Source organism: Eptatretus burgeri, chromosome 11, assembly GCF_056783735.1.
Source record: "Eptatretus burgeri isolate ZD-2024b chromosome 11, Ebu_testis_v1, whole genome shotgun sequence".
Taxonomy (NCBI): domain Eukaryota; kingdom Metazoa; phylum Chordata; class Myxini; order Myxiniformes; family Myxinidae; genus Eptatretus; species Eptatretus burgeri.
Window position 1 is genome coordinate 25,472,956 of NC_140971.1, and position 26,548 is coordinate 25,499,503.

At 42.3% G+C, this 26,548-nt stretch overlaps 1 protein-coding gene across 1 annotated transcript in view; it reads right to left on the minus strand.

Annotated features, from left to right (window-relative positions):
• Positions 1 to 26,548, minus strand: part of LOC147016687 (phospholipid phosphatase-related protein type 4-like) — a 103,375-nt gene that overhangs the window by 44,436 nt on the left and 32,391 nt on the right. The window contains exon 3 of the mRNA XM_085845604.1: positions 14,021 to 14,209. Coding sequence (XP_085701730.1) covers positions 14,021 to 14,209 — 189 coding nt within the window. The remainder of the gene's footprint in view (positions 1 to 14,020; positions 14,210 to 26,548) is intronic.

Here is a 26,548-nt window from a genome sequence, read left to right on the forward strand (position 1 = left end):
CTCATCCCCCCTGTGCGCCCCCACCTTTGACCCACCACCTCCCTCATCCCACCCACACCCTTCCCCACACACACACATGGGGAGGGGAGGGATGGGATGAGGGGGTGATGGGTCATTGGGGGAGCGCACCTACCCCCCTTTATCCTCTTCTTGAAATTCAGAATCAAGTAATTGTAAACAAAACAAATATAATTTATTAATATTGAAAATATTAAATATTCATTTGCGAGAATGTATAATCTTTCCCAGCAATCTTCTTCAGATGTCTTGTGATTTCGAAACTCAGACACCATATTCTGTTTTGAAACAAAAAGTGGATAATAATTAGGTTTTATAAAGATAATTACATGGTAATATGAGTAAGCCTCGTTGACCACTGAATTAACACACCAGGAGCCTGTCATCCTTTCAAGGTCAATAAAATGAATTCCAGTGTACTGACAAAACCACGTCCAAACGAATGATGCAACCAACATAAGATGACATTCTAAAGAGAGAGTGATATTAATAATAATTCAGAAACACTTACCTCCAGAAAATCATGTGTTGTACAAGATTTCTTCAACAGCTGATGTTGTGTGATAGTGCTGAAAAAATAAAATAATAAGTCAAGGGTATAGATGAAGAGACAGACAGAGAGAGATACAAACAGACAGGGAAAGCAACACACACACACACACACACACATACACACACATACACACACACATAGACACAAACACACACGTGTCTCACCATTGGTTTAATTCATTCGAGATCAGAGACCGTGATAAGACTTCGTACCAGTCATTATAAATCATTGACCTCTTCAATAAGAGCAGAGAGAGGTAGGTAGAAAGACAGACAGAGAGAGACACACACACACACACACACACACACGTGTCTCACCATTGGTTTAATTCCTTCGAGATGAGAGGACGTGATAAGACTTCGTACCACTCATTATAAATGTCTTTCAATTCTCTTCTAAAATCATTGATCTCTTCAATAAGAGTATTCATTTCATGCACCTCGTCGTGATATGTAAACTCAATTTTTTCCAATGACCTGTCAGGGAAAAAATATATATATCAGAATTGTCATGATTTAATTTAAAATCGATTTCTTCATCGTTCAAAGAGAAAACCATACACAAACTTACCAACTCTGTAGTGAGCTGTTGTCTTCATCGGAAGAAAGATCGCTCATGTCTCAGTTGTAAAAATGAAAATCCCGTCTGGCAGAAACTTTGTCTGGTGAATCACTTATAAGGCAACGACGAGGAAATTACCCAAGCATTGGGTGCGGCCACAGGAAATGACAGCTTGGAAAATAACTGGGCGATTGTATGAATCATTTACAAAACATACTTAAAATGGTTTTGATTCAAATGTTTTCAGTTCGTGTTCTGAGATAAAATATAAACACGAGACCTTGTCTCACAGAATAGTTCCTATTTTTCACAGCATGACAGTCCAAAACCACTTCCTCATTCACACAGCACGACCGTGTCAAAAAACACTTCCTCATTTTCACGGCATGAACTGAAAACATTTGAAACAATTTACTATAATCTCAAAATGATATGTGGCTCAGGAGGTGGACAAACAAGATCATTAAGAGAAGTTTATCATTTCGTAATGGCACAAAAGGGGTATCTTAAAAAATATAAAGATTCAAATGTTTTGTTTGTCAATATTTTAGATGGGGATTATTGTGCAAAGAAAATTAAACTATTGAAGGAATTTGAGAATGAACAAATCTTTATAGGTTCAATGAGTGAGCTGTTCAATTCAATGAGGTTCAACCTCCAGGTTAAAAGGGGAGACAAATAAATATACCTTGGGATAGCCTGGTTATATATATACAAAGCCTGGTGTTGGCTTAGTGGTTAGGGTGGCGGCTTGGGATCCCAGTGTCCTGAGTTCAAGACCCGTTGGCTGCTGAATTAACACCAGGGGGTTGACTCAGCCTGTCATCCTTCCGAGGTTGGTGAAATGAGTGCCAGTGTACTGGTCCCGGTGTATGCCCCGGTAAGAATAGGTGTACCATATCCCTGTGTGTCGTAAGAGGCGACCAGGATTGGCGTCAGGAAGGGCATCCGGCCATAAAACATTGCCTCACAAAAAGTCAAACCCCTGCACAGCAGGGAAAAACGGATAAAAAGGGGGTTTATTTTTAGGGGGAAAAAAAGGGAATCGCTGAAAATAACACATTCATTTACATGGGGAAAAGTGAGCCAGAACCAGTAAATCCACCCTACTGACATGTATGCATTGTCACACTCAGGGGATAGGTGAAGAAAACTGTATGAGAGAGGACTACACCTAATATGTGCACAAGAGTTGGCAGACTCTGGACGAGTCAATAAGGGGAGGGGGTAATATTATGGTTTTGGAAACTTACCCCAGGGGGAGAACATACATGAACACGTAGGTGGCCCAAGGATTAGTTGTTTCATTCGTCTTTGTGTAGATAGTCCTTGTCCCCTTGTCTAATGGTTGTTCGGGTGGTATGTGTTGGCTAGTTCATGTTTCCCCGGTGTGACGTCTTCATCCCCCACCTTCCCCCCTGCTCCTTTCAAAAAAAATCTCTTCCTTTACCACATCGTTCTGTTTCCTCCCACACCAGCCCCCCCCCCTTCTGCTCCTTTCAACAATCCCTCCTTCACCCCATTGGTCCGTGTTGAAATTATTACACTCAGATCTCTCTGTTCATTGACCTCAGCAAGGTAGGAGCCATCCAAGATGTAGTTGTACTATTCTTTAGGTCTTGTTCTCAGGATATTGCATTTGTTGACATTAAATTTCCAAAGCCATTTCTGTGACCAGGCAGAAACGGCAATGAAGTAACTTTGCAAAATCTCACAGTCATCTTTGCAAGATATTCCACAGTAGATATTCGTGTCATCAGCACATATTTTCGCAGAAGATTTGACTTTACTCGATAGATCGTTGACATATAGGAGGAATAGGATAGGTCCAACAATCTAGCCTTGAGGTACACTCCACTTGTCACCTTCGTCCGGGTGGATGATCCACCTCTCAAAAGTAGTTTTTTCCTCCTATTACTCAGGAATTCTTTCAACCAAGAATGAACTTTACCGTTGATACCCAGTTGGTGAAGCTTAAAAAGGAATCTCTGGTAGGGGACAGAGTCAAATACTTTCGCAAAGACTTTGATTAGAATCGAGTATGTTATGTTCAGTCATATAATCCAAAATGTGGTCTAAATTATGCGTTCCATGATTTTCACAATTCTACTTGGAAGTGAAACTGGTCAATGGTTTCCAACATCAGTTCTTGCTCCTTTCTTAAAGATAGGCGAGACATCAGCATTGTGCCAATCTTAGGGAATGGAGCTTGTTTCCATTGACTGTTGAAACATAAGTACAAGAGGAACATCAGTCAGGAACCTCAGCAAGGACATTGATGTGTACCCCGTCTGATCCTGATGACTTGTGTTTTATCAGTTTTGCTCGCTTGTTGTGAATGGCTTGCAAAGTAATCTCTAAATCTGGTAGAGAAGTGATCTCAGGTGTAGTAACGTTCACTTTGTATGTATCATGGTCGAATGGAGGCTCATGAATTAATACACTACTGAAAAATTCACCTAAAATTTTAGCGTTTACATTGTCATTGGTCACAACAGTTTTATTGTATTTCAAAGAGTCAATGGAGGAAGATGTCTTGTAGAAGAGATGGGCATAATTGAAAAATCTCTGAGGTTCTTTGTTCAGGTTTTGCACAAGTCTTTCTTCATAATCTTATTTGGTTTTATGGACCACACACTCGACGTTTTTCATAGCTTGTCAGTGTGCTTCACCGAAGGTGTTCAAGCCAGTTGTTTTGGCTTTGACCTACAGATTTCTTGCTTGTTCTTTCTTTTGTTTAACGGATCTGAACTGTGTCCAAGGAGGTTGTAGACGTCTTCCAGCTTTGAATATTTTCACTGCATATTTCTGACAAAAATTCCACCTTCCTCCTTGATTTTATTCCATTCCCAATTTGAAAAAAAAGTGTTCTTATCGTATTTATCAAATGCCATTGTGTGTTGCATGCGGTCGTACAAACAGCGACAGTCCTGATCAAAGGAGAAGAGGAATCACATTTCATCGGTAAGTGGCATTTACCTTACATTTACAGTCCCATTCATTGATTTTTTGGGTTGGATTTGCGTTTTGTATACATTTATAAAATATGCGACTAATTATAATATGCCTAAAACGACTGAAGCTATGGGCGACAAAAGAAAAATAATATGTTACTTGTGAGTATTTGGTATTTCTGTTTGACCTATCTAAAGTTATATTCATGATAATGAAATTGTGGCATTGCATTATCGTTGCTGAGGTCATCTGCCACATTCATGGTACATGCAGACAGTTTATTTTCCTTCAAATATTCGTGCATGAACATTCGTGCATGCTCAAAAAATTGCAGGTTTGGTTGTCAGGATGATGAAGCGACGAATTGACTGTCTGTTTGCTATGTACTTGAGCACTAACAAGCACAGCACATGACATTCATTCATGGCCCTTCAAGGACAGAAGCGGATCAGAAAAACCGTCATCTGGCATTGTTTCCATATGTGCTGAGACTGAAAAGTGTTTTCAGCGACTCCTGAAGACATCTGGAGGAAAGCTCTCGCAGGTTGCTTGTATCTCAGCAGCCATCTCTACAGCTGTGCTGAGACACGCTTCAGACAAGACGCTCTTTCCAGAACTCCACAACCACATGTTTGATACAGTGGTAGATGACAATCACATGCTGGTGAAGATGGCTTCATCTTGCTGTTCCATATTGGAAAGTCAGATACAGAAGTTCTTATTGGGACACGTGTTAGGAAACACGTCAAAGTTAATTCTGTTTAAGAATCAGTGATTGTGTGGATTTTATGCCAGTGTTATGTACTTTCACAAACTGGACTGGTATATCAAACTTCCTTTTTACCCTGTGCATGTGAAGCGAAAAGCAAAGTTCAGCAATTGGTTCATGTCCATCCATCTGTAAACGTCAGTTTATAATCGACGAACAATTTATTTTTTATTGAATGTTATATTTTGAACACGAATCGGAAAATGAACCTGCCATTCAACAGTACTTTGGCTCTAAATTCGTTTCTGATCACACATGTGCAGAGAGGAGTGAGATAATTTTTTTACTCGGTCTGCTTAACGGAAATGTCAATCACATCTTGAGATTCCGCCAATTCTTCCACCAATTTGTGGTTGACATGTATGTCAAGATTGAAAGTGAACAATGTCTACGTACGTCTCAACCACAAGAAACTTAGAGTGGCCAAATATATTCACCTGAGAGATGCTGTAGCCAATGATGGAAATGCCAACAACATTGGCCAGTTCGTGACTTTACCATCCACCTTCACTGGCGGTACATGCAGGATGCTATGACATACGTCAGAAACTATGGAAGGTCCGACCTGTTTGTGACGTTCACTTGCAATCCTAAGTGGCCAGAGATTCAAGCAGAGCTGATGCCTGGCCAAGCACATTACGACAATGGAAAGCGCATTTTGCAATGCCCAAGATTGGTAAATCATATGAAACAATAAGGCCAACATTCCCCAATTTGTAATGCAGGAGATATTTACCTGTAAATACATATTTCATTGAATTTCCCCAGACAACGCTGCCATATATACTGTATATCAAGACTTGCATCCCACATACAAAGCACCACGCAATCAATTACAATGTCAAAAAAATGGCAGATTAATTAAAATGCAGGAAGCCCTTTGATTGGCGAGGACTTGGACCAATCCACGATGCAAACTGTCCCCAGTGGAACTTAACGGTGTCGCCACGTCGCTCTTAACGCCTCTGATGAAGAGAACTAACTTGTTCTCGAAACGTCCGGCTTTCATAAACAATTCATTCTTTCACTGCTCATCAAACTATATTTCATGGAGAAAAAACACAAATGCAGTGTATGAAAATCAGACCCACTCACATCTCTCACCTGTGAATGGAGGAAATAATCAATTAGCTCTCACCTAATCAAGTAAACCCAGGTGGCTAGGATTAAATACATATATATATATATATATATATATATATATATATATATATATATATATATATATATATATATATATATATATATATATATATACACACAGTGGGGAGAACAAGTATTTGATACATTGCCGAATTTGCAGGTTTTCCCACTTACAAAGCACGTAGAGGTCTGTAATTTTTATCCTAGGTACACTTCAACTGTGAAAGATGGAATCGAAAACAAAAATCTTGAAAATCACATTGTATGATTTTTAAATAATTAATTTGCATTTTATTGCATGAAATAAAGATTTGATACATCAGAAAAACAGAACTTAATATTTGGTACAGAAACCTTTGTTTGCAATTACAGAGATCAGACGTTTCCTGTAGTTCTTAACCAGGTTTGCACAGACTGCAGCAGGGATTTTGGCCCACTCCTCCATACAGATCTTCTCCAGATCCTTCAGGTTTCTTGGCTGTCGCTGGGAAATACAGACTTTCAGCTCCCTCCAAAGATTTTCTATTGGGTTCAGGTCTGGTGACTGGCTAGGCCACTCCAGGACCTTGAGATGCTTCTTACGGAGCCACTCCTTAGTTTCCCTGGCTGTGTGTTTCGGGTAGTTGTCATGCTGGAAGACCCAGCCACGCCCCATTTTCATTGCTCTTGTTGAGGGAAGGAGGTTGTTGGCCAAGATCTCGCGATACATGGCCCCATCTATCCTCCCCTCAATACGGTGCAGTCGTCCTGTCCCCTTTGCAGAAAAGCATCCCCAAAGAATGATGTTTCCACCTCCATGCTTCATGGTTGGGATGGTGTTCTTTGGGTTGTACTCATCCTTCTTCTTCCTCCAAACACGGCGAGTGGAGTTTAAACCAAAAAGCTCTATTTTGGTCTCATCAGACCACATGACCTTCTCCCATTCCTCCTCTGGATCATCCAGATGGTCATTGGCAAACTTCAGACGGGCCTGGAATTGCGCTGGCTTGAGCAGAGGGACCTTGCGTGCGCTGCATGATTTTAATCCATGATGGCGTAGTGTGTTGACCAGGTCCTGCCTTGTAGTTCTGGGCTGATCCCTCACCTTTCTCATGATCATTGAGGCTCCACGAGGTGAGATCTTGCATGGAGCCCCAGACCGAGGGAGATTGACTGTTATCTTGAACTTCTTCCATTTTTTAATAATTGCGCCAACAGTTGTTGCCTTCTCACCAAGCTGCTTGCCTATTGTCCTGTAGCCCATCCCAGCCTTGTGCAAGTCTACAATTTTGTCCCTGATGTCCTTAGACAGCTCTCTGGTCTTGCCCATTGTGGAGAGGTTGGAGTCTGATTGAGTGTGGACAGCTGTCTTTTATGCAGATAACGAGTTCAAGCAGGTGCAGTTAATACAAGTAATGAGTGGAGAATGGGAGGGCTTCTTGAAGACAAAACTAACAGGTCTGAGAGAGCTGGAATTCTTACTGGTTGGTTGGTGATCAAATACTTATTTCATGCAATAAAATGCAAATTAATTATTTAAAAATCATACAATGTGATTTTCAGGATTTTTGTTTTAGATTCCGTCTTTCACAGTTGAAGTGTACTTATGATAAAAATTACAGACGTCCACGTGCTTTGTAAGTGGGAAAACCTGCAAAATCGGCAGTGTATCAAATACTTGTTCTCCCCACTCTCTCTCTCTCTCTATATATATATATATATATATATATATATATATATATATATATATATATATATATATATATATATATATATATATATATATATATATATATATATATATATATATATATATATATTGACTCCTCCCATGCTCTTCTCGTTGAAGATGCTGCATAAAGTAACCATGAAAAGCTAAACAAAGTAAGCCATTTGCTGTTAAAAAAAACCCTTCCCAGAGTTCCTCCACAACTGTAAAGACATTCACAAATAGTACACACATGAGAATCTCAATGCTACACAACCCCCTCAGCTGCCGGACCAGTTCCATCGCTTAATGGTGAATCATCAGTGACAGCGCAGACAGTAATGCATTTTATGGCCGAAGCCTTTTTATTCGGAAAAAAAAGGTTAAAAATCAATGAAAAAACCAGAAAATTAAATGATGATCAAAACAAGTCACAAACCAAGGACAAGAAATCAGGATAAAGAAAAGGAAACAAATAAGGCAAGTAGAACGAAATAATACACCAATGGCAAAAACAAAAATAATAATGAATGTGCCGTGCAAGGCAAAGAAAGAGAGAAAGTAACCCCCCCCCACACTCCTCACTAACCCATGACATCAGACACCTGTGTCTCACTAAAAGGGTGGGGCCCCCAAATCCCCCTCCCACACCCAAAACTCCCTCCCTGCCCAAACCCCAAATCCCCCTCCCACACCCCAAACTCTCCCTCCCTCCCCAAACTCCAAATCCCACAAAGTCAACACAAAGACACCCTAAACAAATTTCCAAGAGAGTCCTTCTTCCCTTTGATTACCAGAATCAACAATCGACTGCTAACTGCAATTGGAAACATGCAAGCACAAGACTCAGAGAACCCGGTCCACCTCTGTAAATGAGGACAGAAAAGGTAAATCAAACCAAAGCAACATCAAGATCAAACGAAAGTAAACCCAACCGCCCCAACCCTCCCAATGCCGAGCCCGCGAAAGGCCCACCCGAGAGTGTGGTGCCACCAGGAAGGTAACAGCTCCCAGGGCTGCCCCGAGGCGTGAGTGAACCTATGAGAATCATGGCCTGACAGGGTCCGCAAGTCTGCCTGTCGAAGCACCCCCAACCTTTCCAAGCCTGGGTGGCAAGCTCGGTCAGAGACTGCAGCTGCACGTGACTGCCGACGATACCTTCGAAAGGGACTTCCCACAGCGGTACCTCCCCCTGCATCACGGTAAAGCCTGGCCAACTTCCCCGCTCTGGGGAGGGCTTTATGACACACCTGACTCATCATTTTGGCCAGCACCCCATCCTGCCACATGTAGACTGTCTCCGAGCCTGTACCTCTGGAGGCAGGAAAACATGAGTGGCCCCAGGAAGAAAAACAAAAATTCCCATGTCAGCAGGCGACCCGGGTCCTCTGACACAATCAAATCCAAAAGGGCACATGGAAACGCAAACATGCATACAAACACGGGACTGGGGACACCCTTCCCACCCAAGGACGGACTCATTTTGACTATTACCCGACTCCTACGCTCTGCTCAGGTACCCCAGAAGAAGCTGAAAACCAGCCTCTCCAGGGCCTGTCCCACCGCAGGAGGAGGTCAGGAGACTTTTGCCCAAATGTAACAATTTACCAATCAAAATATTCTTGATCGCTGAATTACACCCTCCATTGTGAGGCAACGAAGCCGCCAAGGAGCAACTTCAGTCTCCAAGTTCTCGGTTACCTTCTGCCAGTTCTTGGCCACCCCGCCAGGTTCAAAGCACACCCCGAGGATCTTTAATCGATCTCTCTGTTCTGTGCATGGGCAAGAGGGGGCAGAGCCCATCCTGTACTGACCAAAGTGCATGAACTCACCCAAAAAGCTCGCAAAGATCGGCCAGCCTGCACATGGCAACGGCGTTGGTGATGAACATCAACACGTTGTCCATGTAATGTCTCACCTTGAGGTGTTCCCCATGGGCTCCAGGTACCCAGAGCCCTGGGAAGGGTGGGTCTGCTCGCAGTGCACACGCAAAAGGTTCAATGCAAAGAACAAAAAGGATGGGTGACTTCAGGCAGCCCTACCTGACCCCAGAAGTGACTGGGAAGGCTCCCAAGAGATGTCCATTGACCAAAACATAGGCTTCAACATCCCAATACATGATATCGACCCAATGCATCAAATTTGGTCCAAAGCCAAAACGGCCATCATGTATTCATAAGATACTGTCGAACGCCTTCTCCTGGTCAAAACTGACGATGCTCAGAGGGAGGCCTCTTTCCTCCATGAACTGGATCGCCTATCGAACCAAGCCCAGGCTGTCAGACACTCTGCGACCTGGAAGAGCACAAGTCTTATCCGGGTGAACGAGATCCCTCATGACACCGTGTACCCTCTTAGACAACACCTCTGTTTGTACTTTGTAATGGATATTCAACAAGGTGATCGGTTACCAGTTGGACAGGTCCTCCCGATCAGCCTTCTTGTGCATGAGGTTCACCATGCCTTGGCGCATCGAATCTGGAAGCCTAGGAGAGGTGGCTAGCTTTCACACTACCTCCAGATAATACTCACAAAGGACATACCAAAGGCAGCGATAAAACTCCATGAACAGGCCGTCGGTGCCCGGGGTTTGATTCACAGTTAAATCCCTAATGGTGGAGGATAATTCTTCCAAGCTCACTGGTTCTTCCAAACGCTCCAGCTGTTCAGGGGTCAGGCAGTTACTCAGATGGCCAAGAACTTTGGCCATCTGGATTTGATCAACCGGTTGTTTTTCAAAGAGCTTGAAGTAATGGTCCTCCACCACTTCCATAATTTGATCAGGGTTCGAAACACAGCCTCCCCCAAAGTTAACCTATGGCAAAACGCCTTTCTGCCTGCCACATCATTGGAAGAAGACTCTGGTACAATTTTCATTCCCCTCCAATACCTGCACTCTGATCCAGAAGATGATGGTCCTCACCTTGGCTTTGAGGAGGCCAAAAATTCTCCCCTTCACCCGGTGGATTTTTTTTCCGACATGTCATTTCCTTTGTAGATTTTCTTGTGCAAGCATTGGAGGTATGCCTGCAAGCGCTTCAAACGCTCCCATTTCCAAATTGCCCTCATTCGCCCGGCCATATCGAAAAATGCTGCAGTCCTACGTTTCACCTCCTCCCACCAGGCTGCTGAGGTAGGGAAGAGGCACCTAATGGTTTGCCAATGCCTATACTTCCGAACATAGGAAAGCACAAAACTGTCATCCTACAAAAGGCGACAGTTAAGTTTCTAGAGTTCAGAGCGCCGGGCGCGCTTCCATCTAATTCTAATTCCTTAAATGTCCCAACTGGCCACACTAGGAGCAAAATTGTTCTTTGCCCCCAGAAATATTGTGACCCAGTTGACCATATCTGTGGCATACTTTGGGTTGCTTCATGTAAAATACTTGCCCACGGTCCATCCCAATAACAATCCCATTGGGGATGTAGGTGACCGTGCCATCATCCTTGACCCGGAACTTGACGCGATATTGCCGAGCCCCGGTCCATGTACCCAAACCATTTTGTGTAATCCGTAGTGGGGTTTTGACATCCACAAAGCGAGACAACCAAAACTTAACATCATAATCTATAACACTCTCATTGTAGAGTCGGACCATCATGGCCCTCTCATAGTCAGAGAGGGCCTCGACTGCCCAATCAGCTGGAGCCCCAGTTGACAGAGCAGCAGTCCACTGCACCCAGAACTCGGCAAACCTTCCCACGGACTGGAAGGCCTTGGGCCAAAGAGATGAGGCAAAAAGAATTGGCAGCTGTAAACCCTAGCACGCCCAACAAAACCTCCTGACCAAAAGTCTCACTAACCGGAACGGCACCATCCTTAACCAACCCACAACGGACGCAATTATTGTGCCTGCTCACCATACCGGGGTTCTAGGGAGGGCGGGGACAACACTAGGGATAAAAGGGGGGAGAGGGAGGGAAGAGGTAGTAAAGGGGAGTGCGGGACTCCCCTCCTGCCTGGTGGGTGAGGCCTGCCAGACAGGAGGAAGGCCAGGGAAAAGCAGGAAGGAAAAAGATGAGCAAAAATGCAGGACAAACAAGATAAAGAAGAGGGAAAAAAACCAAGCAGACAAGATAGGGAAATTAAAAAACGCACTGAACAAATACAACAGAGGTATAAAGAGAGAACCTCAGACAGTAAAGCATGCCAACGAGCACGTACCATGGGGAGGGGCCATAGCTCCCAAACATGTACCACATGTAAACGTCAAAAGCAGTCAACATGTAAATGAAAAACGAAGACCCACCCACATCTCTCACCTGTGAATGGAGGGAATAACCAATTAGCTCTCACCTCATCAAATAACCCAGGTGGCTAGGATTATATAGATAAATCGACTCCTCTCATTCTCTTCTCGCCGAAGAAGCTGCATAAAGCAACCAAGATAGGTTACCAAGGTAAAGTTTAATTATACATCTCCCCATTTACTGTATATACACACACACACACACACACACACACACACACACACACACACACACACACACACACACACACACACACACACACACACACACACACACACACACACACACACACACACACACACACACACATGAATATTGATACTTTGAGACCTGAGAGAGCTCTGTTGCACCTTCTGAAACCCGTGTATGGAGACAGCAACCAACGACACGCACACACACACACACACGCACACACACTTTCAGTGGCCTCAGACTATGTTGTAAGTGTTGCAGAGGAAGCATTGACAGCTTGGAGATATGACCTTTCCTACAAAAAGACCTCCCACATGGTGGACTGAATATGGCTCCAAATTTGACTTTAAGGCAAGAGTTCAGTTTCAATATTTTAAATTGTAGGCGTCTCAGAGAACTGAGCTCGTCCCAATGTACTTTTGCTTGTCATCTAAAATCCCAACTGGTTCACTCATAACCTTTCTGCACAGACTAATCTGCTTGCTCCTCCTGTGCTATTATATTTGGTGCGAGTGAACACTTCAAGGTTGACTCTTAACTGAACCATAAAACAACTTGGGTTGGATAGGATCACGATATAAACTGAATTCAAAAAACCCAGCAGGATTGTATGTGAAGACCACAAGGGGAAAACCAGAGATGTCACTTTTTATAAATTTCAGGGTTATTGCACCTGCCAATAGTTGGCAACATAAGGTTTCCTCTCACAATATTACTTTAACAAATAACCAGAGGTGTCACATAATTTATATGGTATAAAGTTTGGCCGTGCAATGAAAAAACAAGTGTTGTCAAAGCTGAACAAGTAGAAACACAGAGTTGTCAGTACTTTACTCCTGGTTCTCTCCCTTTCATTCATGTTTTCTGTTCCACCATAATATTCAGAGTTGAGAAACTAAAAAATGAAAGGTTGTAAAACTTTCACAGCATAAACTCTGAGCACTACAATGGCCTATTTGGTTATATCATGGGCTCCGTAGTTGGTGCATATCGTGGTTCAAGCCTGGTCAAACCTTTTATTGTGACTTTTATGGGACCCACGCCGTGGCTTAATGGTTAGCGCATCTGAGTACCCATCCTCATTCGATGTACCCACTGCCCAATCAACCTGCTTAGGTATATGACGGAGTCACATGAGGTGACCGGCTATCGCAGGGGTGGTTTATCCTTGGTTTCCTCCCGGTTTTCCATCATATTAAGTAGTACGGAGTAAGAAATGGAGAATCCATCATCATATAAGCGAAATACCCTTGAGTATGGCGTTGAACACCAATCAAACAAAAAAACAATGACTGTTTAATGTTGAAAAAAATAATCTGTGATCACCAAAGTCATGTAATGTCTGCTAATAACCAACAAGCATGAATTTGCTACACATCCTGGGTTAAAATTGCATGGCAATTATTAAACAAGGGAATAACCAGTGATGTTAGTTTGCAACATTGATTCGTTCTTTGCTCTTAAATTAAATAACACACAAGCTTGGAAAATGCTACATGCTTAATTTGATCGGCCAATGATCACTCTTCCTTTTACTGGAAAAGAAATCTATATGACAGTTATTAAACAGTCCACCAAAGTCTTGAAACTTTGTTTTTCAGTTTCTTCAAAATTGACTTATCCTGACATCTCTGGTTTTCCCCTTGTGGTCTTCATGTAATGTCCTTCACAGTTGACTATAATCTTAATCATTCTATACTTGCATGTACTGTGTTCCAAATCCCCATCTTTGTAGTGCTGCATATCAAAGTTCATGGACTTTAATCAAACGACAGTGTGCTGTATTTCTTTGCAATTGCATGTCTTTGTATTTAAGGTGTGAATGTTCCAGATTAAATACCGGTTATTGAATGTATGAATGAAATCGCAGGGATTTCTCCCATCTCCCTCACCAGTGCAGCAGGCACAGCGAGAGCAAGACAGAGCATGGTTATGAGTGCCAAGGGTTCATTTGCGGAGGAGGGTGCAGGCCGTGAGAGCCAAGGTGGTGGGTCACAGGGCAGTGGACTTTCACGAGGAGGAACCCATCCTGGCTGTTCCAGGCAGTAAAGTGCTCCACCAACAGCAAGCAGAAGTGGCAGCTGGAACAAAAAAGCACATTTGAAAGGTATGATAAGGCTGTACTTTTGCTTTCGGGTTGAGGTTGTCACAATGCTTATTATTAAGCTGACGATAATTTAGTTTGGTGATATAGCAATGGCGAGATCTTTACCTGGGCTATTCAAAACGGTCTTCAAATGAAATGCTCTGCACAAGGGTTTAAGAAATGACAATGACACACACACACACACACACACACACACACACACACACACACACACACACACACACACACACACACACACACACTTGTACAGTATCGACTATTCCTAAAATATAATATGCAGTGCCCGAGATAAAGTGTACACCCCCTTTCAAAATTTTCACCTGTTGTTGCCTTATAGCCTGGAATTAGGTTGCATTAAATCAGACTTTTTCCACCTTTATTTACACATTGTAACCCACAACTTCCAAGTGAAAAACAAATGCTACAAATCTCAAAAAATTAATTAAAAATACCAAACTAGAATCTCTTGGTTGGATAGGTGTCCACTCCCCTTATAATAGCAATTGTAAAGCACAAGAGCACTCGGTAGAGCGCATACCTCCACCACGTAATGCCTGATCCACGAGAACATATCGGGCCCAATACATTTTTGAAATATCATGCTATATATCGTTTTTGGCCCTGTCTCTCAATGGTGAATAATCACTTTTAAAATTCTAGTGTGCTGTATTTCACAATGGTGAAGAATCATTCTTCAAGAATGAAGAATCATTTCACAATGGTGAAGTCAGATCCGGATCCAGATCTTCACCAAAATCTAATCAGTTCGTCCTTGTCACACACCGAACCTGTCCACAAAATTTCATCTATATCCGTCCACAACTTTTTGAAATATCCTGTACACAAACAGACAAACAAACAGCCAGAAAGGGGGTGAAAACATAACCTCCTTTACCTTTGGTGGCAGAGGTAATTAGCTCAGGTGTAACCAATCACCTTCAAAATCACAGACCAAGTTAAATGGCCTCCACCTGTGTTAAATTGTAGTGATTCTGATGATTGCAGAATCAAATCAGCTGTTCCTTCATGTTTCCTCTGCTTTTTAGTGCATTTCACAGCAAACACTCAACCATGAGCTCAAGGAGCTTTCCAAAGTTCTCAGGGATAAAGTTGTGGTGAGGCACAGATCAGGGCTTAGGTATAAAAATATTTCAAAGGCCTTGAATATCCTTTGGAGCACAGTGAAGACAATCATTAAGAAGTGGAAGTTGTATGGTACCATCAAGACCCTGCCGAGATCAGGCTGTCCCTCCAAACTGGATGACCAAGCAAGGAGGAGACTGATCAGAGAGTACACCAAAAGGGCAATGGCAACTTTGGAAGAGCTGCAGGCCTTGATGATAAGGACTGGTCACTGTGTGCATGTGACAACAATATCCCAAGTACTTCACAAGTCTGGTCTGTATTGAAGGGTGGCAAGAAGGAAGCCATTAGTCAAAAAAGCCCACCTTGAGTCCCAATTGAGGTATACAAAACACCACTCTGGTGATTCTGAAGCCATGTGGCAAAAGGTTTTGTGTTCTGACAAAACTAAGATGGAAATGTTTAGCCTAAATGCAAAATATTACATTTGGCACAAACCCAACACAGCACATCACCCAAAGAACACCACCCGTACTGTGAAGCATGGTGGTGCCAGCATCGTGTTATGGGATATTTCTCATCAGCAGGGACTGGGGCACTTGTCAGGATGGAAAGGAAAATGGATGGAGCAAAATTAAGAAAAATCCAAGAGGAAAGCCTGCTGCCCTCTGCAAGAAAGCTGAAATTGGGACGGAAGTTCTCCTTTCAGCATGACAATGACCCCAAGCACACAGCCAAAGCTGCACTGGAGTGGCTAAGGAACAAAAAGATAAATTTCCTTGAGTAGCGAAGTCAGAGCCCCGACCTAAATCCAATCGAAAATCTATAGCATGATTTGAAGATTGCTGTCCATCAATGCTCCCCACGCAACTTGACTGAGCTTGAACAGTTTTGTGCAGAAGAATCAGCAAATATTGCCCAATCAAGGTGTACAAAGTTGGTAGAGACCTCTCCCAACAGACTCACAGCTGTAATTGCTGTTAAAGGTGCTTCCACCAAGTATTAACTCAGGGGGGTGGACACTCATCCAACTAAGATATTTTAGTTTTGTATTTTTAATTAATTTTTCTGAAATTTGAAGAATTTGTTTTTCACTTGGATGTTGACTTATGATGTGAACATAAAGGTGGAAAAATTCTAATTTAATACAATCTAATTCCAGGCTACAAGGCAACAAAAGGTGAAAATTTTGAAAGGGGGTGTCGACTTTCGTCATCCTTCCGAGGTCGGCAAAATGAGTGCCAGCTTGCTGGTATCCTGTGTCGGAGTGGCGACCCATCCAGGATTGTGCTTAAAAGCCAAGGAGACTGCTTCAGCAGCACCAATGCTCTGCACAGAGTATGATCCCAATGGATGGATGGTGTAGACTTTCTATAGGCACTGTAATTTAATGGATTGCTGAAAATGATGTTAATTTCACATCCTACCTCTCCAAATGGAGGATCCACAACCTTGGTCATGGATCCACATCAGTAGATTACGGACATCAGTAGATCCGCAACCTCAATAGCGTCCAGGCAGTCAGTCACCCTATTAATGCAACATCACGATTCAAACTTTACTCACTAGAGGATTTAATGTATTATCACATAGTTACAACTCCCATCACACATTCTGTTATACGAGAATATATTAAATCGTGCACATCTTACCTTAAATATTACATTCCCACCAACAAACACAACCACCACCCACCCCTGGATCAAACTGTTATTCAAATATTCTAAACGTTATTTATAAACTTTTTTTTTACCTGCTTCCTTGTCTCCCAGCAACCCCTGTAATTGGTTTAATGGTATATATATATATATATATATATATATATATATATATATATATATATATATATATATATATATATATATATATATATATATATATAGTTGTGGAGCACGACTGCTGGGTGGAGCAGTGGGGTCGACTCCACCGAACAATCCTTACAGGACCATGAATCGTCAATAAATCAACCACGTGGGACAGGGTTATTTGCCAAACTTCAAAATACCTAGAGGCCCACGTGGCGAGCTACCGAGGATTCACACCCTCGACGGTACTCGTATGCTCGACCCGTGCGTAACCATATGCATATGGTTTGGTGCCATATGCATGCTCGACCCGTGCGTAACCCGAGCGGTTGGTTACCGAGGTCCCGTCGGTCCAAATGTACAATTTGCCACTTCCCAAATTTCCCAACATGCTAAGCCAATGAAAGAAACACAGAAAGGAGCTGAAAGATTTAACAGGGGATTTATTTATAATGGGGGGGGGGTAGGGGCAGGGGGGAGCATGCAAGGAGCAGAGTCATCCAATTATAAGACATGAAATGCAATGTACAAGCAAAAGCACTTATCCAGTTTCTACTTAAAGACGGGCCCACAGACAGACACACACCCAAAAGAAACGGACCCAAAATGGTCTTTATTATCCCTTCAGTTCAGAGGGAAGTCGAGCTGAGGGACGAGAACGTGGCTGGCTCCCTGGCCGCGTCCACGCGGCTCGACGTCCGCTACTTCCCAAAGCACCAGTCAGAAAGGAACAGACCAGGGCAGCCGAATCCAGCAGCAGTGAGACGAGGTGAGGGATCACTGCAACGAGCCCAGAGCCAGCGACGAGACGAGGGCAGAGAAGCGCCAGCGATGAAAGAGATCTGACCAGTGCAAGCGACGGGACGAGCAGAGCAGCAGAACACGCGCTCGAGAAGACAGAGTGCAGATTGTTTGTTCCCTGTTCCTTCGTCATCTTCTCGGGCGCTGTTCGCTCGTGCTTGGCCTGCGCCTATTCGTCGACCGTCGGGGAACTCGCTCGCATCTTCCTGATTGGGCGAGAGCGACGTCAGGTCCTCGTGAACTCCGCCCACGTACGTGCTGACACGCACGTAGGCAATGGCGTCGGTGTGAGGAAGCGAGGTGAAGGCGTGTTGTTGTAGTTATATGGGGTGTAAAAATGAAAGAAAACCCTGACTATCAAAATAACTCTGCTGCACATGAACATTTAATTCCCATTAGACCAGGGACGGGACCCTAACTAGAAACACACACTTATCAAAATAACTAAGCTATGGGGACGGCTGTCTGTACGTGTCCACAAGGCTTCCAAATTCGTTACACTACCCCCTCCCCTTTTTCCAGACTCGTCCCGAGTCATAAAATTTGGGTGTGACCAGCATGTGTAAGTTTTCCCCGAGTACATTTTACCTTCGGATCCCTGAGTGCGACATTATTTTATGTATGTCCCAAAAATAAATAACCTAATGCACTGTGTAACTAACTGACAGACTCACACGGACAACTTAACTTCAATTGCCGGTGCTTGATTAACAATTGCCGGTGCGAAGAAAGACAACAAGTGGGTTAAACTTATTTACAATCTTTACTAATATTTACACTAACCATGGCCCAGCACCTGTGATCTGTGGAAGGAAGAAAAAAGTCACCAGTCATTGCAGATGAACACAAAAAGAGATGGGCGCACGGGCTGCACAATTCAGTCCTCATTGTGTGGCTGCCTGCAGGGCAGTCCTTGCAAAACACACTGAAGCGATGGTCCTGGCGCACATGGTGAGTTGGTGACACAGGGGTGAATGCAAATAAGGGCAGCAGCCATGGGGTCATGGCAAAGGCAGGCAATGAGGCATGGCAAAGCAAGGCAATGTGGACCAGGAATTGCAGCACAAGCAGGCCGGCATGTGAAGCTGGCTGGCCTCTGGTCTGGTCTGAGTGAGTCTGGAGGGAGTGCGGTGATGCCGGCCGCTCTGAAAACGGGCTCGGACCTACCCTACTGTCTCCCCCCAACCTATCGCCTTTGCCTGTCTCTGTCCATACCCAATCCCTTAATTTGCAACAACAAAACAACAAAATGTAGCCCCTTTTTATTTTATTTTATTTTTTTCTTCTAATTTCATCTCCCCAACCCCCTTTATCGTCTTTGTCCAGCTAACCTATCCTGTCAACCTAGCCTACTCCCAACCACTAAAATCCTTTTTGGAGGGGAATAGAGAGAGAGTAGCATCCTGCCTCGAGGCCCAACAAAGCCTCAGAATGCCCTCCTACAGATTTCAGCAATCTTTCCCAATGTGGGCCAGCAGCCTATGGAGAGCAAAGGGATGGATGGTGCGAAGGAGTACATCTCCTAACTATCCTACTTGATTAACTTTAAACAACCCCAGGGTTTTTCCAAAATGCCTGTCACTTTAAACTATGGGTTCTAACAACCATGATTCCCGTCGCCTGTGTTGGTGTCCATTATAAATGTGGGCCTAGCCCTCAAATTTTCACTCGTGCCCTTGCACAATTTTGTGGCTGGGCAGCGTGGCTCACATGGCCGGGATTCCCCCTCTGCCGAACTCTAACCATGGCACCCCCGGGCCCTGAGGCTGTCTCCGAGCCTACCTGCTCCCTATGAACGCGGGGAATTACCCTCCCTGCCATTGCCTGTCCCCCTCCGATGCCCACGTGGCATTTTGGCGCTTCAGGCCCCTTTCCGAGGGTCGCCCATGGCCACAAAGGAGCAGTACATCGATATGTCAGAATTATTTCACCACCAGATACAAGTTTTGATCATTATACAGTGAAAAATAACGCTTATTCTGAAAAATGCGCAGGAGCTGCGTGCTTGAACTTTGTCCCCGATGTGGACCCCCAAGATGATGACCGAAAATTCTGAAAAAAAAATGAGAAATGTTTTTTCATGTATTTGAACACATCTGTCCTATCGCCGTTATGTTTTTCAAACTTTCGCAAAAAAGGGGGCGTTTGATGCACCCTAATATATATAGTGGGGTGGATATCTGAAATCAGTGTGCACTTCTGGAAAGAAGCATGAAACCTTGCCCTAGGAGGATTTTGGGTGTGCCGATTTCAAAAATTGCGGGAACCACGATGTCACTCCAGCGGTTCTCGCCAAAAATTAAGAAATTCAAAATGGTCGCCCGCCGCAAAACACATTTTTGCCTATTAAACGGCTCTTAGTAGCCCGATTGCCTTGATCTTGATGTCTGAACCTATGTTTTTGAGGTCAAGGAATCCAATAAAACACATGTGAAAAGACTCTTAACATATCTTTATTGTAAAAAATTTTTTAAACACCCATAGCGCAATTTCCTACAACAGTCAACATCAAAAGTGAGTGCACCGATTGCCATCTTGGCACCAATACAATTTTTAGGAGCTTAAGGGATCTAATTGTGTGTCATTCGTTCTGTTAAAGGGACACCTATGCTGCACAACAAAATGACATGAACAAGTTCCAAGAATTACCTCCAGGGGTTTACTATTGCTCCAGTAGCCAGGCTTAACTCTGTATAGTACTATTCAGCCATGGAATGATCAGGTACAACACATGTAGTTCCTTTAGAATATGTATTTCTCAATACTGCAGGAACTATATGATGGAAAAACTAGGAAAACCATGTGCTAAGGGAGCAGCATATGTGTCCATTTAAAATGTTGTCGAATTACTCTAACATATCAGTCACTATGTCACTGTAGTATTGTGTTAACATGGCCAAGATTTACTTCTTACTCTCTGTTGCACTGCCCCGAGCAGAAGCACAACTGTGCACATGGCAGATTTGCTTTGACACAAGTGCATCTTTTAGTGCATTCCTTTTTGCATCCGCATTTCAACAGTTTTTTTGACAACCTTTGGCTGCCTCTGGCAGAGTAGACCAGCATAGAGTCCATGGGGAATCATCTTTTACTCTCTTCCAGCCCCATATATCTGGTGATGGAACATTGGGCTTTCCTGCAAGTGACTGTCCCCAAATATGCCCTGCCCGATAAACAGCCCTTTTCACATGCTGTTCTCGGGCATGTAATGTTGGAGGAATGTTTTCCATCTTATGGTTGTTGGTGAACAACTGCTTCCTGGCTTCATTCACATGGCAAAGTGCAGATGTTCGCTGATACAAGAGAACAACATATCTTTCTATTTGGTCCATATCATCTTGGGATATCTGAGCTGGAGCACGAGATAAACCAACGAAAGTAGGTGTAAGCTGAGGCATACTTTGCCATACTGCCCAAGCTGTTTTCTTTCCAATTCCAAAGAAGGCAGAAACAGTATCACATCCTGATATTGCATGCATAAACAGAAGGCCCCAAGATGCATCATCACCTCATTCAGCTGAAATCAGGTGATGGGGGATATAATATACCGTACTTTAGACCCATGACCAAATGCCACCCATATTTCACACTCCTTTAAGACACTTGCCACAGTAATTGCAATAACAACCACATCGGTATCCGTAGCATGTATCATCAGCTTGGTGAATCCATGATTGAATGAATTGAAAGCATGAAACAGGAGCCGTGTGTCCGCTTCCTCATGAGTGTAGGACAAGTCTGAGAGATTGGATATGGGTGATGAAACAACTTTCTTGCCATGTGTAGAGATGACTAGCTTCTGTTCGGGGGGTTGAAACTCCTGTATTGCACTGGCTAGGGGTTTGAACAAACTCTCTTTGTTCGAATCGCAACGCAGGAAATTCTTCCAGTTGATAGGCATGTTTGTGGTGTTGGCAACTCAGATTGTTTCCAGATCCACGGTTCTGTCGTGTCTCTGCCTTGAGGCTGTCCTCCTTGTATACATCCCAGACTACATCCAAACGAACAACATCCTGGAGCATGCGTTCCAAATATAGCAGGAACACCAGTTGTGAGTAGTCCTTGAAAGTTTTTACAGAAGCCTTTGACTTCTTCGGATCGAGTATGTGCACAAGGGCAGCGCCATCAACAATTTTTACATCCACTTTTGGAACAGATTTTGCTTGAGGTACCAATGATTTCAAACATTCCATCAAATCTGATTTGCTTGATTGGTGCATGATGCGATTCGCTGCCAATGATGGAGGCCAGGCATGATTTTCATGCCTGAAGAAAGCATCCATATCTCTGTCTCTAGCCTGGCATGACAATTATTTAAGGAATTAAGGTTAGGTGCAAATCACTATGATACATTTCTATGAAAATTAGTGTTATAACAGCAATATTTTAAAATTTTCAGCATGAAGATGAAAGTTATGAGTCTTCTCATGTGTTTTATTGGATTCCTTGACCTCGGAAACATGGATATAAACATCAAGATCAAGGCAATCGGGCTACTTCGTGCCATTTTATGGGCAAAAATGTGTTTTGCAGTGGCCATTTTGAATTTCTTAATTTTTGGCGAGAACCGCTGGAGTGACATCGTGGTTCCCGCAATTTTTGAAATCAGCATACCCAAGATCCCCCCAGGGCAAAGTTTCATGCTTCTTTCCAGAAGTGCACAACTCCACCAAAAATGTTACACATCTGCCCCACTAATAAATACAGTCATGCGCCACATTACGACGTTTCGGTTAACGACGGACCGCATATACGACGTTGGTCCCATAAGATTATAATGGAGCTGAAAAATTCCTATGTAATGTTGTGATGCTGCCAGTCGTATAAAAGCACAGTCTGGCACATACAATTATGTTCAATACATAATACCTGATGATTATAATAAACAATTAAAACTGGTAAACCAGTAATCCCGGGCTTCAAGGCGTGCCTCCATTTTAACAAATTTCAACACCATCACCCTGTCACATGATATGGGTTTTCCGAGTTAGAAAGTTAGTTCAAGTCTGCAATGGGGCCCAGCTACGGGGTCCCTCATATTATCTCAATAAAGGATTGAAAAGCCCATAGCAATACATGATAGAGAAAGAAACTTCACATTGGACAAATCGAGGCTGGACAAATTTTCAAGTCCCCAAAAAAGTCCAATAACTCCACATTTGCATATTAATGTAAATGGCGAACTTGTAGAACGTTAAAATATCTTCCAGAATTTGTGGTCACTTTTTGTCTATCTTCTTTGGTTTTCATTTTATGACATGTCAAAAATGGGTGATTTTCAACTTTGGGGGGCTCTGGGGCCTCACTGGGGTAAAATACAGACATAGTGTAAACATATTTGGAGTCCCCTCTTCAAGGCCTATCAGAATCTGTCATTAAATTTTTTCAACTCTCATTTGCATATTTGGCATATTTAATGAGGCGAATCGGCAACATTTTAATCATATAAATTATGCAACGATTTCGACGAAATTAACAACTTAACATTCCAATGGAACCTCGCAAATGTGTGCAAAAGTTTGAGGCTGTCGTATTGACCCTTATGGAGAAGAAGATGTTTTTAGGTTTTGGATAAAATCCAATATGGCCGCCATACCACGTGACCTACGTCATCAAAGTTTTCAATGTATAAACTTCAGGTGGAGAGTTATTAAATGGATAAGTTTCATTGAATTTCATCCAAGCGTTGTTTTCATTTTATGACATTTCAAAAATTGGTCATTTTCAACTTTGGGGGGCTCTGGGGGCTCACGGGTCAAATACAGACATCGTATAAATATATTGGGAGTCCCCTGTTTATGTGCTATCTAAATTTGTCATTAAATTTTTTCAACTCTTATTTGCATATTTAATGAGGCAAATCGGCATCATTTTAAATCATATAAATTTAATAACGATTTCAACCAAATTAACAACTTTACATTCCCATGCAACTTAGCAAATGTGTGCAAAAGATTGAGGCTGTCAGATTATCCCTTCTGGAGAAGAAGATGTTTTTAGGTTTTGGATAAAATCCAATATGGCCGCCATACCACGTGACCTACGTCATCAAATGTTTCATCGTATAAACTTCAGGTGGTAAGTAATTATCCTGTTAAGTTTCGTTGAATTTCATCTGACAGTTTTCCCTCCAGATCCGCCACAAAATCGGTCAGTAGAACATATAAACGCCTTTAATAATAATAATAATAATAATACTAACGAATTCAATAGAGCTTCAGCCATGCTTGAAGCCCTAACTACAGCGTGGCCCGGTGGCCCCGTTCTAACGCGATTGTTGAGGTCCATAAAATGTCATCGCGAAAATAGTGGGGTCACGCTAAATCGGGATTCAAGAAAATCAGCGTTCAAACTGACCCAATGTTGACCTAACATCCTAAAACACCCCTATTTTCACCCTATTTGACCAGTTTTTTGCACGTTTACCTTCTCGCAAGTAAATTACCTTTGAATTAAAGAATTCTGTGAATAACTCGTTGTTCCAGTAGAAATTAAAACACAAATTTATTTTTAGTAAATCTTTTAATGTTGTTGAAACATTTGCACTGTTCTGAAAATATATCACACAACTGACAGGTGTTTGTTTCTTCATTTGTAAATTATAACATCGATGCAATGATTACGTATTTATAAATCCATACGCTATTTATTCACCTTTCTGTAATCGATGCGAGAGGAGATTGTAAGCAGCCGCTAATAACACACATGGGCGTCATGAACAGCACAAAGGTAAAACTAACGTGTCTTCTGTCTATCTTGGATGTGGGACAGTGGAACAAGATGTGGAGGTGGAAGACAGTGATATTGATGATCCTGACCCTGTATAGGCTGAGGATAATGCATGTGTTTGTGTCTTAGTTGTTAACAAAAAAGTAAAAAATAAAGATGAAAATATTTTTGTTCAGCTGTACAATGTGTTTGTGTTTTAGAGTTAGGGTTATTACAAAAGAGTCAAAAAGTTTTTTAAAAATTAAAAGTTTATAAAGTAAAAAAGTTACAGTAAGCTAAAGTTAATTTATTATTGAAGAAAGAAAAAGATTTCTTTATAAACTTAGTGTAGCCTAAGTGCACAGTAATGTCCTTGGCCTTCACATTCACTCACCACTTCACTCACTCACTCACCCAGAGCAACTTCCAATCCTGCAAGTTCCATTCATGGTAAGTGCCCTATTCAGGTGTACCATTTTTTAAAATCTTTTATACCATATTTTTACTGTACCTTTTAGATACACAAATACTTACCATTGTGTTGCAATTGCCTCCAGTATTCAGTACAGTAACATGTTGTACAGGTTTGTAGCCTCAGAGCAATAGGCTATACTATATAGCCAAGGTGTGTAGTAGGCTATACCATCTAGGTTTGTGTAAGTACACTCTGTAATGTTCGCACAATGACGACTGCTTAACGACGCATTTCTCAGAACGTATCCCCATCATTAAGCGGCGCATGACTGTATATATAAACATATAAACATATAAGTAGAGGATAAATGGGGCTTCTGAGGCAGCCATTCAAATGAATGGGGGAAAAGGGAAAAACTTTCTAACTTAAGCCCAAAATAGGACACTGATTTTCTCCCCCTCTCATACAAGCAAATATAAAATTGAGGCTGGCTCAAGCCCCAAAAGCTCAAAATAGGAGACTCATTTCCTCCCCCTTCCTTACAAAAAATGTAAAATTGAGACTTACTGATTAAAGCACTCCTTTTCTTTTATATTTTCATTCCACTCAAAGAGCGAACCAATGAACATTTGCCCATGTTCTCCTTGAGGGAATAAATAAATTTTCCTATTATATTCACTTTATCTCTTCAAGCATGAAAGAAAGGGCTGTTAAGGTGAATTTTGTAAAATGGGGAAGTGTTTTTAGAACACAGTCATGCCGTGAAAATGAGGAAGTATGCTGTGCTCTTGTCTCTTGTCATTTCCTATGTGGGGAACACACCCTGGAAAAACCATTGTTGTGAAATCTCCCATTACGTCATCAAGTTGGTTTAAATAAGCAACTTGTGTGCTGTTCGTTTTTTATTACGAAGATGGAACGTTCAGATTCTTATTACAACCTGATGGATCAATCGTTTTTACAAGATGAGAGGTGAGATTTTCAACCCAATTCATTATTTATTGTTTAAAACAGAATAAAATCACTAGACAACCAATAATTATTGTAATCTTTTTTTCCAACAGGTTGTCCCCAATAAGAACATCGTTAATAACTGATGTTGAAAATGAGTTATTTGAATATCACAAGGAATGGATAAAAATGAATGACTTCCTTGAAGACATTTAATCGTTTCGAAATGAACTGAATGATATTATTGTGGACTGGAAAGGAATTCTCTCACGTCCTTTGATCCCGAGTTCAAAGTGAGGAATTATCACTGTGTGTGTCTGTGTGTCTGTGTGTCTGTGTCGTATGTGTGTGTGTCTGTCTATGTGGGTGGGTGGAGCTTGTGCGTATGGGGTTTGTGTGGATGTGGTTTGTGTGGGTGGAACAAATTATTTTTCAATTAAATAAACATGTGTGTGGGGAACTAATGAACTCATTAACTAATCACAAATTATGTGAATATGGTGGATGTGGATGGTGTTTGTGTGGGTGGGGCTTGTTTGGATGTGGTTTT